Below are 18,659 nucleotides of genomic sequence, written 5' to 3'. Positions count from 1 at the left end.
GATTTAGTGAAAGTGTTTTAGAGAGCAGGACAGTGTGGTGCAGAGTGTCTTCCTAAAACCTTTCTTTTAGGAAGGAGTAGAGGTTGAAGTCTGAATAACAAGAAAGGACCAGCCATGAAAAGGTTGAGAAAAGGCATGCTAGGGAGAGGGAACAGGCAGGCCTGATTAGACTAGTTTTTCAAGACATGGAGTTGGGATTTTATTTTAGAGCAATGAGAAGCCATTTAGGGAATTTTAGATAAATAATCTGATTTTCATTTAAAATAATCCCACTGGTTGCTTAAGGGAGAAAGCATTGTTGAACCAACAATGAAAGTAGAGGGACCAGTTAAACAACTACTTGTCCGGCTTTAAAAACAGTATTCTACTTCAAAGAAGCTGCATGAGAATGATGGTAACTTTGACTATTGTATTGTGTTGTATTGTATTGTATTGTGATTGTAATGGAGATGAGAAGTAGACAGAATTCAATAGCTATTTTGGAGTTTGTGTCCACAGAACTTTCTGACAGGGCAGAAACAAAAAGGGAAGTGAGAGAAAAGGATATTAAGAATGACTCCGGGGCTTTGCTCTTGAGCAAATCGGGATGATAGTGGATGATAGCAGATGATGGTGCAATTCACTGAAACTGAAAAAAAAAAAGAAAAAGAAAACCAGAAAAACTAGAGGAGTAAATTTGGAGTAAAATAAGAATCAAAGAGTCTTCCTTGGGCAGAAAAAAATTGAGATGACTCTAGGACATCCCAGTGCAGATCTCAAGTAAACAGATTATTGATATATATGTCTGGAGATCAGAGGAGAATCTGGGCTGGAAATATAAATTTGGGAGTGTCTGGATGAGATCACCAAGTACTGAATGAAAAAGAGAAGCAAAGTCTGGATCTAATTCAGAAGAACCACCCCAGCATTTAGAAACTGAGCAGAAGAGGAGAAGCCAACAAGAGAGACTGGGAAGGAGCAGTCAATGAAGTAAGAGAAAACCAAAAAGCAGAATTTTCACACAACCATTGTCATACTTCTGCTTTATCCTGGCCACAGACACATTTTGGTAAGTTCAAGATAAGGAATCATAATAGCTTTAGTGATAGGAGAGAGTTTGGAGATAAGTTAGTGTGGTGTCTTCATTTGAGCAAGCTGGAACCTAGAGAAATTTGATATACTTTACACATTGTTGGGTCTGGAAAACAGTATTCTACTACATTTTATATATCTGCTAATTATGTTTGCTTGGATTAGGGGTTTTTTCCCCTACAAATTTAATTTTTCTATTAACACATTTAACAGAGCAGGGAAGAGCCTCACACCCACTCTTGTGGCTTTCTGTTCCTCTTTTGAAATTTGGTCTTAAGAACATTGGCTTGATTTGAAAAGTCTCAGTCATGAAAGCTTTTATATAGATTTGTAATCTTTAAAATATGATTTGGTTATGGACAAGAAAAAACTGAAAACACTTTGAGTTGTTAGAAATTTGGGGGATATTAGCTGTTTTCTCTGTCTTTCTCAAATATGTATGGACATATTTATAGAGGGATAGATGGATAGATAGATAGATATTTGTAGGTTGCCAGTTGGCTAGAAAGAAACATACAATATTTAAGGTCCTATACTTTAAAAAAAGTATTCATTCTGTCAATCAACAAATATTTAGCCTTACTATGCACCACATGCTGCTCTATGTTCTGAGGATACAGAAATGAATAGAACTAACAAAAATTTCTACCCTCATTCTAGTGAAGAAAGATGATAAACATAAATATAAGGATATTAAATGACAATTAGCATCATGGGGAAAAGTAAAACAGGAAAAGAGATAGGAAGTGTTGTGGGGGTAGTTGCAATTTTTGTAAGGGTAGAGTAAGCATCATTGGGAAAATGATGCTTGAGTCAAAGCCTAAAAGAGGGAGGAAGGGAAGGAGAGAGGGAGGAAAAGAGAGAGAGAGAAAGAGGGAGATAGAAAGATAGATAGACATACTAGAAAGAGATACAAGATAGCTGGAAGTAAGAAGGAACCACAGGCATAAAGCTCCAGAAGCAGCACTGTGCCCGACAAACTCAGAGGAAAGTCAGGAAGGCAGGGTGGCTGGAGTGGAATGAACGAGGGGATAGTATTAGATATGGGGTAACAGGACAGATTGTGTGGGTCATTGGGAAAACACTTTCCTCTGAGTGAGATGATTCTCCACTGGGTGGTTTAAGCAGAGATAGCATATGACCTGTCACATCTTACTGGATTGCCCTGGTGAGACTAGACTGGTCAGGGTGAGGAAAAAGGCAGGAAATCAGTTAGACAAGATGACTACACATCTCTGTTGCCTTGGGGGGGGAATACTTTATACCAATTATGAATCCATTAAAAGTTAACAATCCTCTTTTATTTTCCTCCCCAAAAGTGTTTCAGTTTGTACACTTTTGATAAATTACATGGTCACTTTAAAATCAGGAGATCACCGAGTCTATCCAGATAAGAGATTTTTAATACTTGCTTGGGTCAGGCTGGTAGCCGTGGAAGTAATGAAAATGGATTGAATTTAAAATGTATTTTGAAGGTGAAGCTGAGATAATCTGCCAATGAATTTAGATTTTGTCTATGAATGAAAAAAGAAACCTAAGGAGACACCAAGATTTGGGGCCTGAACAATTAGAAGGACAGAGGTGATATTTACCAAGCAAGGATGTATGGGAGAGGTCGATGTGGGAGAAGATAAGTTTAGGTTTGGATGTGTCAACACGTGAAAGTGCCTATTAAACATTAAAGAACAAATACCAAGTAGGCAATTAAATCAAGGAGCTTGGATTCAGTGGAGACTTCAGGACTGGAAATATAAATCTGAAGACAGTCAGGAAACAGACCTAATGAGATTATCAAGAAACGAGTAAATCAAAAATAATGCTACCCATGGACTAAGCCCAGGCCAGTCCAACTTTTAGAAGTGGAGGTGATGAGAAAAATTCAGCAAAAGAGACTGTGGAGGAGTGACCAGTGAATAAGAAGGAACACAGAAAAGTGCCCTGTCCCTAGAGCCTAGGAAAGAAAGAGCTTCAGTGAACAGAGTGACCCCCTGATCAAACCTACAAATAAGGTAGGATGAGGAATGAGATTCAATTATTGAGCTTAGCAACCCACAAGTCACTTGCGATTTTGAGAGGAGGCATTTGAGTGATGTGGTGGTGGGGGGGAATGTCTGATTAAAAGAAGCTCTAAGAGAATGAAAGGAGAAAAACTCAAGACAGCTGAAATCACAAAACTTCTGAGGCATTTTATTATAAATAGAAGAAGAGAAAATCCACAGGAGCTGAAAGATAAAAGAATCAATCCAGAGTTTTTATTTGTTGGTTGGTTTTTGTGTTGTTTTGTTCTTTAAGTAAGTAAAAGTAGCTTGTCTAAGGCTAATCAGAATGGTTAAACAGAACAGGGGAAATTGATGATGCAGGAGTTACAAGTGAGACTTGGAGTACTGTTGTTAATTGGGCCAGAGGAGAAATGATCCTGGGAGCCAATGGAGGCCTTGGGTCTGAGTGAGTCTTCAGGAAGATGATCAGAGAGTGCGGGGGGGCACTAATAATGTAGTGAGTAGATTGGGAGTGATGATGGTGACCTGGGGAAGGTTTCTTCTGACTGACGTCTTGGAAGATAAACATATGCATGTTGTGTAGGTTTGCAAAGGACCATAATTGCTGTGCTACTCTTCCTGTGTAGACTTGCATGGCCGGCAGCCCATGCAAGCATTGTTTTCTGGCATAGGTTTTTAGTGATAGTCACATGCCACTGTCCTGTGGCTCTGCACCTGGACCTGAGACTAACCAATTCTTCTCCTTAATATACATGTCCCCACTTCTCATTGCAGTCTTCTCTCACTGCAGTTTTACCAACTGCCAGCAGCTATGCCACACAACTTTAGCACTTCTTTGAAAGCATTTCTCCTGCCCACCATAAAATGATTGCATATGTTGCAGGTACATTATTCTCTGTAATATTTTGGAAGAATCTAGAAGATGGACTCTTGGGCAATGGCTATGAAGTCTAGCACTGATTAAATACACAAGTGCCCACTCTGGAAAAGTTGGTCTTCTGGACAAAGAAACTTTTCAGGAGGTCTTATAATCCCCAGTTATATGCAAGTGAGTGGGAAACATCCATATTTTTTAGAGAAGAAACCAGGTGTAGTAGGAAGGACCCTTAGAGGTACGAAGGTATGGATCCCAGTTTTTGCTCTCACATACAAATTGTGTTACCTTAGAAAAGTGACTCAGGCCTCCTGGATTTCAGTTGCCTGTCTAGTAAATGAGAGTCTGATCTTTTATGTTCCTTCAACTTTTAGAATTTTGTTCAAACCTGAGTTCAGAATAAAGCAGCAAAGTTAATGACACAATGAAAGTAGTGATTTTTTCTATGAATTTCTACAAATAAAAATACTAAGTAAAAGCACATATTCCTGGAACCACTAAAAAAGAGGAAGTCATATATTTTATTTTGAAACTAAGCAAGAAGACTTAGAAGAGTGAAGGAATAGGAAGGGTGGATAAAGAGAAATTACTTAATAAGTGCAATGTATGTTATTTGGGTGACAGTTTCCCTAAAAGCCCTGACTTCACCACTTCGCAATCTATGCATGTGGCAAAATTACATTTGTACCCCATAAATTTGTAAAAATGTAAAAAATGAAACTAAGTAATGTTAAATGGGAGTGTTCTCCAAAAAACGGTATTACTCTTTAGAAGTTACTTAAGCTGCTAAAATTATAAACCCTCTCAATGGTTCACAAAAGGGGATATTATACCTGCCATCACTAAGGCATAAAGAGTATATTTTTAAAGGTAATAGAAATGAAAGTATTCCTAATTATTGAGAAAATTTTATGTTTTGCATATTAAAAGGGTCTAATGATAATTTAACTCATTCTCAGATGCTAAATACTTGCCTGCATGTCTTTTATATTTTTTAGCATTATCTTAAAATTACTTGTTAAATGTATCTAAGAAAAGAATCTTTTTAAGTCAGTGAGAAAAGACCTAATAAACTTTAGGTCTATCAAAGTCTTCTATTGCTTAGCATAAATATTGCACTCCCTAATTGGAGTGCATATCAGTCTTAACTCACCCTGAAGTTTCTCTGCCTCTTGCTTTTTTTCTTTTAAATAGTGCTTTTTCTGCAGATTTCTTTTTTTTTTTAAATCAACTTTGACACACTTTATGCAGTCTGTACTGCATAGGTTGCAGATGTTTTCTCTTTTTTTGAGTTGGAGTCTCACTCTGTCACCCAGACTGGAGTGCAGTAGCCGCTCCCGGCCACCGCAGCCTCGACCTGCTGGGCTCCAGCAATCCTTCTGCCTCAGCCTTCCAAGTAGCCGGAATTACAGGCATGTGCTACCACGCCCGGTTGATTTTTTGATTTTTTGTAGAGATGAGGTCTCGCTGCCCAGGTGGGTTTTGAACCCGCGGGTTCAGGCAATCCACTCACCTCAGCATCCCAAAGGCACGGGATTACAGGCTGAGCCACCGAGCCCGGCTAGTTGCAGATGTTTTCTTTGGCCAAGTTGAATATAAGATACATGACTTACACTGCTTAATGTAGGGTGGATTGAGTTGAGAGTAAAAATATATTTAAAGGCTTACTATAATATAGATGTTAAAGATCATCCTTTGTAATGAAGAATATACTAGAAAATTGCTGACAGTGAGGCTGAAGATGGAGAAAAGATTTTGTCATATTGATTGTGGATTAAGATTATTTTTACAGCCGGGCTCCGTGGCTCAGCCTGTAATCCTGCGCCTTTGGGTGGCTGAGGTGAGTGGATTGCCTGAGACCGCAGGTTCGAGACCTGCCTGGGCAGCGAGACCTCACCTCTACAATAAATCAAAAGATCAGCCAGGCGTGGTAGCGCATGCCTGTAATTCCAGCTACTTGGAAGACTGAGGCAGAAGGATCGCCGGAGCCCAGCAGGTCGAGGCTGCGGTGGCCGGGAGCGGCCACTGCACTCCAGTCTGGGCGACAGAGTGAGACTCCAACTCAAAAAAAAAAAAAAAAAAGATTATTTTTACAATGCTTTTCTACTGAATTTCTTTTACTACTAATTTCACACAAATGTAAAATGACTCACCACGCTTAGAGTTATCAAATAGAAACGAGCTGAAACTAGCCGGCCCTTATGGATATAATCTTGGCCTCATAAACATCATTGTAGAGGCAGCTAAATTAATGGGTCACATTAAAATAAGAAACAATGTAATAGCTATCAGAGAAAGATAGATTTTAGACAATAAACACATTACATTCTTGTCCGAAGCTAAATATTACACCTGACTATTCCCTTTGGAATTCCTAAGGAAAGGAGAAGATGTGCTGCCAGAGCAGAGAATAAGAATCAGACACCAGCTCATACTGCACAAAAGTCACTTTCACTCCCCAGAGAGCCTGGGCAACAGCTTGAACCTCTCCTAATCCAATCTAAATTAAATGGAAGAGATAGTATTGCAGCCTTCCAGTCTGCTCATGTTCTGTGCATGGTACTTGATTTTCTTATAAAATTAGGTTGGATACCCAGCCAAAAGTTGAGAGGCATCGAATTCAAGGAAAGAAAGGGAAGGGGGGAGGGCTGAGTAGAACACCAGCAATGTTAAAATGCTTTCAGAGGGCATTTAAAAGCAAGCAACCCTATATCTCTACCTTGTTTTTATAAAAATAGTTTGTCCATTTTCTTAATCTATATACATAGGCACCCACATCAAATATCATGGACTCTAAAATTATTTTAAACAAAAGGAAATTTGACATTTTGGAGCATGGAAACATTGAAGAAGTTAAGATTTTAAGTGTCATTTCGAGAGATAAAAGGCGATAACCAAATGTTTTATAATGAATATCTGCATGATTTGCATTATATAAATCCTTTATGTATGCATTGTTTTAAATCTCTTTCACTCTGCACAGTTTTTGGAGTCTTCCTATCCTTTTTCTTTATCAGCTAGATCATAGTTGATATTTTGAATAGTAAGAGACTGTGTCAGCTTGCTAGGGCTGTCAAAACATGATACCACATACTGAGAAACTTAAATAAAAATTCATTTTCTCACAGTTTGGGAAGCTAGAAGTCCAAGATCAAGGTGTTGGCAGGGTTGGTTTCTTTTGAGACTTACAGATGACGCTTTCTAACTGTGTCCTCACTTGGTCTTTTCTCTGAGAGCATGCATCTCTTTGTGCATCCAAATTTCCTCTTCTTATGAGGACACCAGTCTGATTGGATTAGGGCTCACCCTAATGGCCTCATTTTAACTTAATTACCTATCAAAATACATTCACATTTGGAGGTACTGAGGGTTAGAACTTCAACATATGAATTTTGGGGAAACATAATTTGTCCCATAACAGAAAGAGACCAAATCAAAATGCTTTTGCATGTCATTGGATTCCCCAGCATATGCAATTGCCTAAACATTATTTGGCCATCACACACATTTAGTTCTATGCCTGAGGATGGAGAACATGAATCATCTAAACCATTCTAGGCTGTGGAGTTGAACTGGTCTTGTCTTCTCATGAGATGTGGTCCCTTCCAACCAATATCTGCAAGAATTTCCAGACTTCTGCTCTAGACAACAAGAGGAAATGCTCCAACTCAGTGCTATCCAACTGACATGTAGTGAGAGCCACATGTTATCATACATTTTCAATAGCTACATTAAAAATTAGGAAAAAGAAACAGGTGAAAATGAGTTTAATGTATTTATTTAATCAAATATATCCAAAATGGTATTATTTCAATATATAGTCAATATAAATAATTATTAATGGGATTTGTTTACTTTTTTCTCTTAGTAAGTCTTTGAAATTCAGTCTGTGTTTTACATTTGCAGCACCTCTCAACTTGGACTAGCTACATTTCAAGTGCTCAGTAACTGCACGAGGCTAGTGGTTACGTTGGGCAATTCACATTCTTACACTTTAATAGATTCCCTGTGACATTTGTCTTGAGTAGTATAATTTAATTATAAGTCCATCCCAATCCAATTACACTTTCACTTATGAAATATTTTAACAATAATAAGTTGTAGTAATTTTATTCGTTTCCTTTGGGATACCAAAGTCAAATTTATGCCTGATTTATTTAGAAAAATGCACCTACCACAAAGAGCCTATGTAAGTTCTCAAGCAGGTGAATTGTATATGTTACTTATTGACCTACAGAGCTGATATGCATATGTCTTTCAGAAAAGAGTGCAGTGATAATAGGTGTAATGACTTTGGAACAATCTATTTCCCCCACATTCTGCCTGAAAGGAAATATTTTTTACATGGCTATTAGAGGTTCCAAATGTTTGGAGATTTTCCTTAGGATCTTACCTATCACCTAGATCCACATTTTTAACCAGAACAAAGGAAATCCTTACTCTCTTGTCCATGTCATAATTATGAGAGCTCTTATTGTAGTTATGACAGTTATTGACTCTGCCACTGAAGTGTGATAATTTTATCAACATAATCAATATAAAAATGGAAGTGAACATTAAAATTCCCAGTATGTCCGATCTTCCTTGATGCTTGTGTCCCATTCTTCTAGTTGATGAATCTTGACTCATGTTTTAAATCAGTCAGTAAGCAGAATTTATTGAGTACCTACGGTGGCTAGTTCAAGATGAAGAGAAAATAATTTGAAATGGATGGTCCCTGATCTTGAATCTGGTAAGATCTGGTACAATCAGGACATCACTCACACCTATTAAATAGAAACTAGTTAAGGGCAATAGAAGATCTGAAAAGAGATCATCAAGAGACAGAGTCATCAGATAAGGCTTCAAGGAGGAGATTAATTTTTCTTGACCTTAGAATGAGCAGAACAGAGTTTACTGATTAAAGGGAAACGTATATGTTATTAAAGAACACTATCTGTCTTAAGGTCAGTGAGAAGACTGGCTTTCTCAGGAGGCAGCATATGTGTGTGGTAGGGATGATGGTGAAGCTGTTGGGAAGCATGTAACAATTTAAGTAGGAACTTTGTAACTTGGCATATGTGGCTGTGCTACAGTAGACCATTCACAGACAGGATTTAACATGAGCAAAGTGACATTTTAAGATGATTTAAACCATTGTTGACAAAATGAAGGAAAAACTGATTAGAGCCAGGAAAAAATTAGGTATGGGATTTTTGTAATGATCAATGACTGTCATGACAAAAACCTGGACAGGCAATATAATTTAAAAATGACAAAAACTGGCCGGGTACAGTGGCTCAAGCCTGTAGCCTCAGCATTTTGGGAGACTGAGGCAAGAGAATTGCCTGAGCCTAGGGGTTCGAGACCAGTTGGGGCAACTTGGTGAGACCTCGTTTCTACAGTATATTAAAAAAATTAGCCATGCATGGTAGCACGTGCCTGTAGTCCCAGCTACTTGGAAGGCTGAAGTGGAAGGATCGCCTGAGCCCAGCAGGTCGATGCTGGGGTGACCATGAGTGTGCCACTGCATTCCTGCCTGAGTGACAGAGTGAGACTCTGACTCAAAAAAAAAAAAGATGACAAAAACTGTTAAAATATATGCTCTCTGGAACAGAGAAGTAAGGAAAGAGCCTCACAATTGTTAGCTTAGACAATTGACAGAATAGTTATATCATTTCTCTGGAGAGTCAGGAGTAGTTAGAAAGTTGAAGTGATTTATGAGAAGGGTAAGACACCAGGTTCAGTTTTGACCATATTGAGTTTGAGGTAATAGTGACATATTTGAGTAGGTACACATGATAGGTGATTACAGATGCAGGTATAAAAAGTCAGATCCAAGAGATTAGGATTTGGTCAATGTTCATATTGGATAGCTACACTGATTTTATTTTACCCACAAAGCAGAAAAATATAGATGTCTAAGAGACTGTGATCATAGCCCAAGAGTCTCATCCTGAGAAACAATTCTGTAGTGTATATTTTTAAAATAGAAAAATCCCGGTGTCAGCCTAACAAATAATTCATCTCTGCTCCAAACACTTCACATGTACTTCCACAGATCCAAGTTCTACATGAAACAGAATGACTGAAGGATTTTATTCTGTGACTCATAATCTTTTTAACAATGATGATTATGAGAAATGTGGGAAGTCAATTTCCCTCTGTCAGTCTTATCAGTAGTCTTCATCAGTGGAAAATACATTGTCTGGAGGAGGGGACTATTCATTGCAAATGAAAAAAAGCGTCCTGACATCTACTGTAGATTTTGTTTGCCCAAGACTAACTCCTCTTTAATCCTTCAACTTTTCTGCCTAACCTTGTCAAGTTGCCTCTGGAAAGAAATATGCTTTTTATTCATTGGACACAAATTAGGTTATCTGCCATAACTCATGTCAAGAATGATTTTGACATACATCTTGATTCTGCACAGGGCTGTGAGAATGATATTCTAGAAAGGAGATTCAAACTTTTCCACATGAAGACGTGAATATACACCTGTAAAAGCTGTGAAATGGCCTACAGGACTTTTTCAAGCACTGTTAAAAACCAATAGATAGAGACTAGACTTGGGAGAATGGGGAAGAAAAATGAAAAGCAAGTAACAAGCGAGAGAGATCTATAACAGTAGGTAGTTGTCTGACAGGGGCATCAGGTGGGCAGAGAATGTTGTTAAGTGATCCTGGCAACAAGATATAATATGCCCAAACAAGCAATGTCAAGGAGGTATAAAAGCAGGGTAGAAGGATCCCAGTTTAAGACCTTGGGCTCAGTCATAGCATTTAGCCTACTAGAGGGACTAACGAAAGACAGCATCCAACAAAGTCACAGACAGAGACTAGGAGAGATTCAGGAATGGAAAATGAGACAGCAGACCACCTACTAGCACAGAGGGTCAGACAGGTTTTGTCTCAAGTGAGCAAAATCATTGACTCATTAACAAGAAATAAATATGAAGGGGCACAGAAAGCACAGCTCCCTTGGCTAATGGATTAATTTGTTGATCAAGATAGAATGTCTAAGATAAAGAAATTATTGTTAACATTTTAGAAATCATCCAGTCCCCTTCCATCAATCCTTTTCTTAAAAAATCATGTCATCATTTAGCCACATTCCTTTAATGTTGACTAAATTTTCAAGAAGCCATTCTTCTAACTACAAATAATCTCCAGAGGAAGGAGATTAATGTTGACTAAGTATCAAGCTGCATCTCTCCATTAAAAGAAGCATGCCAATTTTATTTTTCTCCTTTTCCTTTTTTTAAGAACAGATTTTTGTTTCTCATCCAGAAAGTTCTATATTAGCAGGGCAATGCTAACTCCCATACAAATGACATGAAAACTATTAATAGATTATAACTATAACAAGGCTATAGTAGAAAACAGAAGTGTTCCAAAAAGGGAAGTATAAAATGGAAGGGTGGGAGGGAGACAAAATATTCTGCCTTCCGAGTTGGATGACTATCTTTGTAAAAGGACATATTTCAAGAGTAATATAAATTCTTTATGGTGCTCTTAACTACCTATGTTTGGATTTGGGGAATATTATACCCGCTTATTTGTGAAAGAAGAAAGAACATATTTAATTAAAATTTTAAAAAAATTTTTAAATTTTCCTTTGATCAGAACCAGCTCCTCCCAAATCACTCTTCGCAGTAAACAAAACCCAGACCTCAGTGACTTTACTGTGGGTAGAAGAGGGAGTTGCTGATTTCTTTGAAGTTTTCTGTCAACAAGTTGGCTCCAATCGGGAAACCAAACTCCAGGTATTGTACATTTTGATTGTCCATTTCTGACTTAAATTTAATTAAGGCTAATTATCTGGGCAAAATAAGAATCTTCTATTTCTTGAAACTATAGAAAATGAAAACTGTCTGTTTGCCTTTTGTATTTCAGTAATAGAAATTAACAGTATGCTTAGCCCAAACCTAAAAGATGTTATGAAAACTTTTATCTTTGTGTTTTATCTTTGTGTTTAACTTTTGTCCCTAATTCTTAGCCACTTTAGGTCACATGAAGGGAACGGATCACGAAATTGATCAAGGGGTGAAGACCCTGCCAGACACAATTTAATTTAACAAATATGAACCAATTGCCAGTTATTTGAAAGGCACACAAATGATAGAATCAATATTTGCCTGTAATACATGCTTATATATTTGTGACTATTATATACATACAGAAATAGATAAAGTCATATGTTAGTGCCATAGGAGAGATCCATGCTACTAAGAGAATTTAAAAGAGACATGTATATGTAGTTAGTGAGGAGGACAATTTTGTTGGAATGTTGGAGACAAGGCTACTGGTAAAGCTTTAGAATCACAAGTGACAGATACAATAAATACTGAGTTGTTCACCAAGTCAGAATGAATGGAAGGGGAGAGATGAACCAGCAGCTTTAAGGGAAGCAAAGCCACAAGGAAAAGAATATTTCACAACCAGAGGTGAAAGGAAAGGAATACATTTGTCAGGGCCTTCTCAGAGTACAGTGTGTAGACTAATACTATGAGCATGAATAATTGATGTTTTTTAAATAATGAAGTTCATGAGACTGAGAAGAAAAAAGGAATTGCTAGAAGCACAAATCTTTTCATAAATGAATGTTAAGATAATTTGTTTGATTCCCATTCTTAAATCCCCTTCTACAAGTATATTTTTTTTATTTGTACCGAACAGCTGAATCTTTTCTCTATTCTAAGAGTTCTTTTTGAAAATAACTCTTCCGCTACTAATGAATTTTCTTCTCTGTAACTACAGTGATGCTTTCTTTTAAGAAAACAATGGTTAGTCAGCTACTTACTAAACTGAGTCCTGTTAGCAAAAGTATTTTTTTCCTTCTGGCCATTTTTTTAATAGAATCATGAAAGAGATGTGAGTGGAAAATAAGTGCTGACAGCTCAGCAGAAATGTTTCAGTATCTTGACTGGAAAAAGAGCTTGATGCTGACTCATCTTTTTATATTGCACAGTAGTACATGTCACTATTCTGGTCATGGGTACACCAAATTAGCAACTTGTTCAACTCAAGAATCCATTCATTTTAAGTGTTTCTGAGCACATGAAGTTACTATGTCACTGGTGGATGCTATATAAAAGCTGAGAATGCAGACAAAGGAGTAGTGTCCTTAACATATAAAGAACTTCTGCAAGTGAAAAAGATAAAAAACAACAACCCAAACAAATATTTCATAGAAAAATAAATACTCTTGAACACATGAAATACGCTTGAACATGAAAAATTGAGCAATCTCACTCATAGTAAAAAGAAATACAAAATCAAACACATGATTAATTTTCACTAATAATACTGGAAAAGCTTAGAGCTTGCAAATAAATGATTTGGAAGGAATGTAGCAAAACAGGTATTGTCACACATTGATGTTATAATTGAGAAATTTGGAAAATGCCTGTATTTATTATTTTTCATTAGCTTTCAATATTTAAAATGTACACTTTTTGACCCAGCAACTCAAAACATTTTACCCTAGCAAGGAATATGTGAGTATATGTATATCTGTATATTTACACACATACACTTGCATAGATTTTATGTGTGCATGTATGTGAATGTATATATACATGTGTGTATACATAGTACATACATACATAAAGTGAACATGAATATATATACATTTGTTCCCAAATTTGTGAAATGATGCTTATTGTACCATTATTTGCAATAACAAAATATTCCAAGATTACTTAAACATTCATCAACAGGGGGCTGGTTAAACAAAGTAGTACTATATGTCCTTTCTTTTTTTTCTTTTTTTTTTTGAGTTGTGATCTCACTCCATTGCCCAGGCTAGAGTGCAGTGGCACACTCGCGGCCACCCCATCGTCAATTGCTGGGTTCCGGCGAGCCTTCCGCCTCAGCCATCCAAGTAGCCAGAACTACAGACACTACCATACCCAGCTAATTTTGATTTATTGTAGAGACAAGGTCTTGCCAAGTTGCTCAGGCTGGTCTCGAACCCGCAGCCTCAAGCAATCCACTCGCCTCAGTCTCCCAAAGTGCTGGGATTACAGGTTGAGCCACTGAACCCAGCCTATGTCCTTTCAATGGATTTCTATGCAGCCCTTAAAAAGAATGAAACAGCTTGATCTGTACTGATATGGAAAAAGCATCAAAATACACTGACAATTAAAGTAAAAAATAAGCAGACAAATGTGTAAACCATATCATCACGTGTGTTTTTTAACTATGTCTTATTATACATTTATGCATCCATAAAATACATATGGAAAGAAGAAAACAAAGACAACAACAGCTGCTTTCATGGGAGAGAATTGGGTAGATGGGGAATATTTTTTTTCTTTCTATTTTTTTCTTTTGAATTTTTTACTCTACCTATGTATCCCTTACTCAACTAAGAAAAAAATAACTTTTAATTAAGTAGATGAAGATAACATAAAACGTATCTCATCTTCTGCCACCCCAGGAACCAGTTGCTGTTTCTTCTCATGTTGTGACCATCTCCAGCCTCCTTCCTGCCACTGCCTACAACTGTAGTGTCACCAGCTTTAGTCATGATAGTCCCAGTGTTCCTACATTCATAGCCGTCTCAACAATGGGTAATTATATACATTAGTGAAATCTATTATTTGGAAATCATTTCTTTCTATGCTTTCCTTACTTTTTAAATATATATCATCTAACCTTTTAATGTTCCACTAAAAAAAACCCCAGGTTTTTGAGTCAGGGAGCTCTTAATTTCAATCCCAAAGTGCAACGGCTAGCTTTGTAACTTCAGGAAACACATTTGACTGTCTCTGAGCCTTTATTTTTTTCAACTTTAAAATTGAAATAATAGTATATACCTTTTGATGGTTGTTTTGGAGCTTAGAAATAAAACACATAAAGCCCTAGTATATGCTGTCTACATGCTAGTTGCTATCATCAGCGTCATCATCATCATCATCCTTCCTCTTTCTCAGTAGTAGTCACAGTATCCTCTTTACTTCAGTTTCATCTGTTTTAACCTTGACGGTCATCTGTCACTGACCAAATAATGGCAGTACTGGATTACTAGGTCAAAGCAAGAAAGTTCCAATCCAGCAGAAAGTGTAAGTGGGAAAAGTAGTTTCATTAAGTCCCATTATTTATTTTTGTTTCCATTGCATTTGCTTTTGGAGTTTTAGCCATAAATTCTTTGCCTAGGCTTATGTCCAGAAGAGCTTTTCCTAGGTTTTCTTCTAGGATTTTTGTGATTTCAGGTCTGACATTTAAGTTTTTAATCCATCTTGAGTTGATTTTTGTATATAGGGAGAGATGGGGATCTAGTTTTATTTTTCTGCAAGTAGCTATGCATCTTTCCCAGCACCATTTGTTGAATAGGGTGTCATTTCCACAGTGTTTGTTTCTGTCTGCTTTGTCAAAGATCAGCTTGTTTTAAGTATTTGGGTTTATTTCTGGATTTTGTATTCTGTTCCATCAGTCCATATGTCTGCTCTTATACCAGTACCATTCTGTTTTGATTACTGCAGGCTTATAGTATAGTTTGAAGTCAGGTAATGTGATGTCTCCAGTTTTGTTCTTTTTGTTTAGGATTTCTTTGGTTATTATGATTTTTCGGTTCCATATTAATTTTAAGATTGTTTTTTCTGATTCTGTGTCAAATGATGTTGATGGTTTAAGGGGATTGCATTAAATCTATAGATTACTTTGGATAATATGATCATTTTAACAATGTTGAATCTTCCAATCCATGAGCATGGGCTGTTTCTCCATTTGTGTCTTCTGCAGTTTCCTTCATCAGTGTTTTGCAGTTCTCCTTGTAGAGATTTTTCACCTCCTTGGTATTTCTAGGTATTCATGGGTATTTTAGTTTTTTGGCTGCTAATGCAAATGGAATTGAGTTCTTGATTTGATTCTCAACTTGGTCGCTATTGGTATGCAGCAGTGCTACTGATTTGTGTGTATTGATTTTGTATTCTGAAACTTTACCAAATTAATTTATCAAGTCCAAGAGTCTTTTGGGAGGAGTGTTTAGGATTCTCTAGATATAAGATCATATTGCCAGCATACAGATATAGTTTGATTTCTTCTTTTCCAATCTGAATACCTTTTATTTCTTTTTCTCGTTGTATTGCTCTGGCTAGGACTTCCAGTACTATATTGAATAGGAGCAGTGAAAGCGAGCATCCTTGCCTTGTTCCAATTCTGAAAAGGAATGTGTTCAACTTTTCTCTGTTTAGGAGACATTGCCTGTGGGTTTGTTGTATACAACTATTTATAATTAGAGGAATGTTCCTTCTATGCCTACTTTGCTGAGGGTTTTTATTATAAAAGGATGCTTGATTTTATAAAATGAACTTTGCGGAGGGTTTTTATCATGAAGGGATGCTAGATTTTAAAAAATTCTGTGACTGTTGAGATGATCATATGATATTTGCTTTTAATTCTGTTTATGTAGTGGATCACCAATATTGACTTCCATAGCTTGAATCGTCCTCAAATTCCTGAGATAAAACCCACTTGGTCGTGATGGATTTTTTTTTTAATGTGCTGTTGCTAATATTTTGTTGAGGATTTTCATGTCTATGTACATAAAAGATATTGGTTTGCAGTTTTCTTTTTTTGTTTTATCTTTTTTTGGCTTTGGTATCAGAGTGGCACTGATGTCCTAGAATGAGTAGAGAGAATTCCCTCCTCTCCAGTCTTATGGAATAGCTTCAGTAAAATTGATACCAGATCTTCTTTGAAAGTCTGGTAGAGGGCAACTCCCTCGGGTCCCCTCCTGCTGTGGGAGCTTTTCTGTCTTCTCAATAAATCTTGCTTTCTGAAAAGAAAGAAAGAAAGAGAGAGAGGGAGGGAGGGAAGGAGGGAGGGAAGAGAGAAAGAGAGAAAGAGAGAGAAAGAAAGAAAGAAAGAAAGAAAGAAAGAAAGAAAGAAAGAAAGAAAGAGAGAGAGAGTGGTAGAATTTAGCTATGAGTTCATCAGGTCCTGGACATTTTTTGTTGGGAAACTTTTAATTACTGTTTCAGTCTTGCTATGCATTATTGGTTTGTTCAGGGTTTCTATTTCTTCCTGATTCAAAGCTGGGAGGTTTGTATGTTTCTAAGAATTTACCCATTTACTCTAGCTTACCTAGGTTTGTTTGCATAGAGGTATTCATAATAGTCTTGAATTATCTTTTTTTTTTTTTGAGTTGGAGTCTCACTCTGTTGCCCAGACTGGAGTGCAGTGGCCGCTCCCGGCCACCACAGCCTCGACCTGCTGGGCTCCGGCGATCCTTCCGCCTCAGCCTTCCGAGTAGCCGGAACTACAGGCGTGCGCTACCACACCCGGCTGATTTTTTTATTTATTGTAGAGATGAGGTCTCGCTGCCCAGTGGGTCTCAAACCCACGGGCTCTGTCAATCCACTCACCTCAGCCTCCCAAAGGCGCGGGATTACAGGCTGAGCCACTGAGCCGGCTTTGAATGATCTTTTATATTTCCATCATATCAGTTGTAATGTCTCTATTTTCATTTCTGATTAGGCTAATTTGAATCTTCTCTCTTCATTTCTTAATTAATCTAGCTAAGTGTTCTATCAATTTAGTTTATCTTTTCAAAGAACCAAATTTTGGTTTCATTGTTCCTTTGTATTTTCTTTATTTCAATTTCATTTAGTTCAGTTCTGATTTTAGTTATTTTTCTTCTGCTAGCTTTTGGTTTGGTTCGTTCATATTTTTTTTAGCTCCTTGAGGTGTGACATTAGGTTGTTGATATGCAGTCTTTCAGTTTTATTTATGTAGGCCTTAAGAGATATAAATTTTCCTATGAAAACTACTTTTGCTGTGTCCCAGAGGTTTTGGTAACTTGTTTCATTATTGTCATTCATTTTGAGGACTTTCTTAATTTCCATCTTGATTGCATTTTGCATATTTCAGACCAGATTGTTTAACTTCCATGTTTGTTTTCGCAAGTTCTTTTTAGAATTAATTTCTTGTTTTATTCCACTGTGGTCTCTGGGAAGGTGCTAGAGTGATTTCAATTTTCTTTTAACTTACTGAAACTTAATTAGTGGCCTATTGTATGGTCTATCTTTGAGAATGTTTCATGTGCAGATATTTGGGTTGTGTGTTTTGTTTTTAATTCATTCTGCCTGTCTATATCCTTTTAGTGGGGCATTGAGACCATTTACATTCAGAGTTAATAATGATATGTAAGGTAATATTCCATTCATCATACTGGTTGTTAGCTCGTTGCTTTATTTATTTTTCTCTATTATGTTGAGCTTTATCATTTCCAGTGCTTTTCTTCTGGTGATCTAGTGGTGACAAATCCTCTCAGCATTTTTTTGTTGAGAAACACTTCATTTCTCCTTCATTTATGAAACTTATTTTTGTGGAATATAATATCCTTGACTGACTGTTATTCTGTTTGAAGAGCTTCAAGATGGGGCCCAATCCCTTAGGACTAGTAGGGTTTATTCTGAGAAATTTGCTTTAATCTGATAGGTCTACCTTTGTAAGTTATTTGATGATGCTTTTGTCTCACTGCTCTTAAAATTCTTTCCTTTATATAACTGAATGATTATATGCATTGGGGATGACCTTTTTGCAATGAATCTTTCGGAGATTCTTCAGTCTCTTGTATCTCGATGTTTAAATCTCTGGCAAGACCATTATTACCTCCATTATTCCTTCAAATAGTTTTTCCAAACCTGTTGCTTTCTCTTCTTCCTCAGGAACAACTATGATTCTTAGGTTTAGATTTCTTTTTTTTTTTTTTTTTGAGTTGGGGTC

The 18,659-nt window shown here is 36.9% G+C and overlaps 1 protein-coding gene across 2 annotated transcripts in view; it reads left to right on the top strand.

The window, feature by feature from the left end:
* Positions 1-18,659, top strand: part of PTPRO (protein tyrosine phosphatase, receptor type O) — a 268,013-nt gene that overhangs the window by 202,218 nt on the left and 47,136 nt on the right. For both annotated transcript variants that reach the window (XM_008067533.2, XM_021717326.1), the window contains exons 13-14: positions 11,550-11,689; positions 14,368-14,500. In XM_008067533.2, the coding sequence (XP_008065724.1) occupies positions 11,550-11,689; positions 14,368-14,500 (273 nt within the window). The remainder of the gene's footprint in view (positions 1-11,549; positions 11,690-14,367; positions 14,501-18,659) is intronic.

Source organism: Carlito syrichta, unplaced genomic scaffold, assembly GCF_000164805.1.
Source record: "Carlito syrichta isolate Samal-C Ts95f unplaced genomic scaffold, Tarsius_syrichta-2.0.1 Scaffold309689, whole genome shotgun sequence".
NCBI classification, from domain to species: Eukaryota; Metazoa; Chordata; class Mammalia; order Primates; family Tarsiidae; genus Carlito; species Carlito syrichta.
The sequence above is the reverse complement of the archived record's forward strand: the minus strand, read 5'-3'. Positions and strand labels throughout refer to the sequence as shown.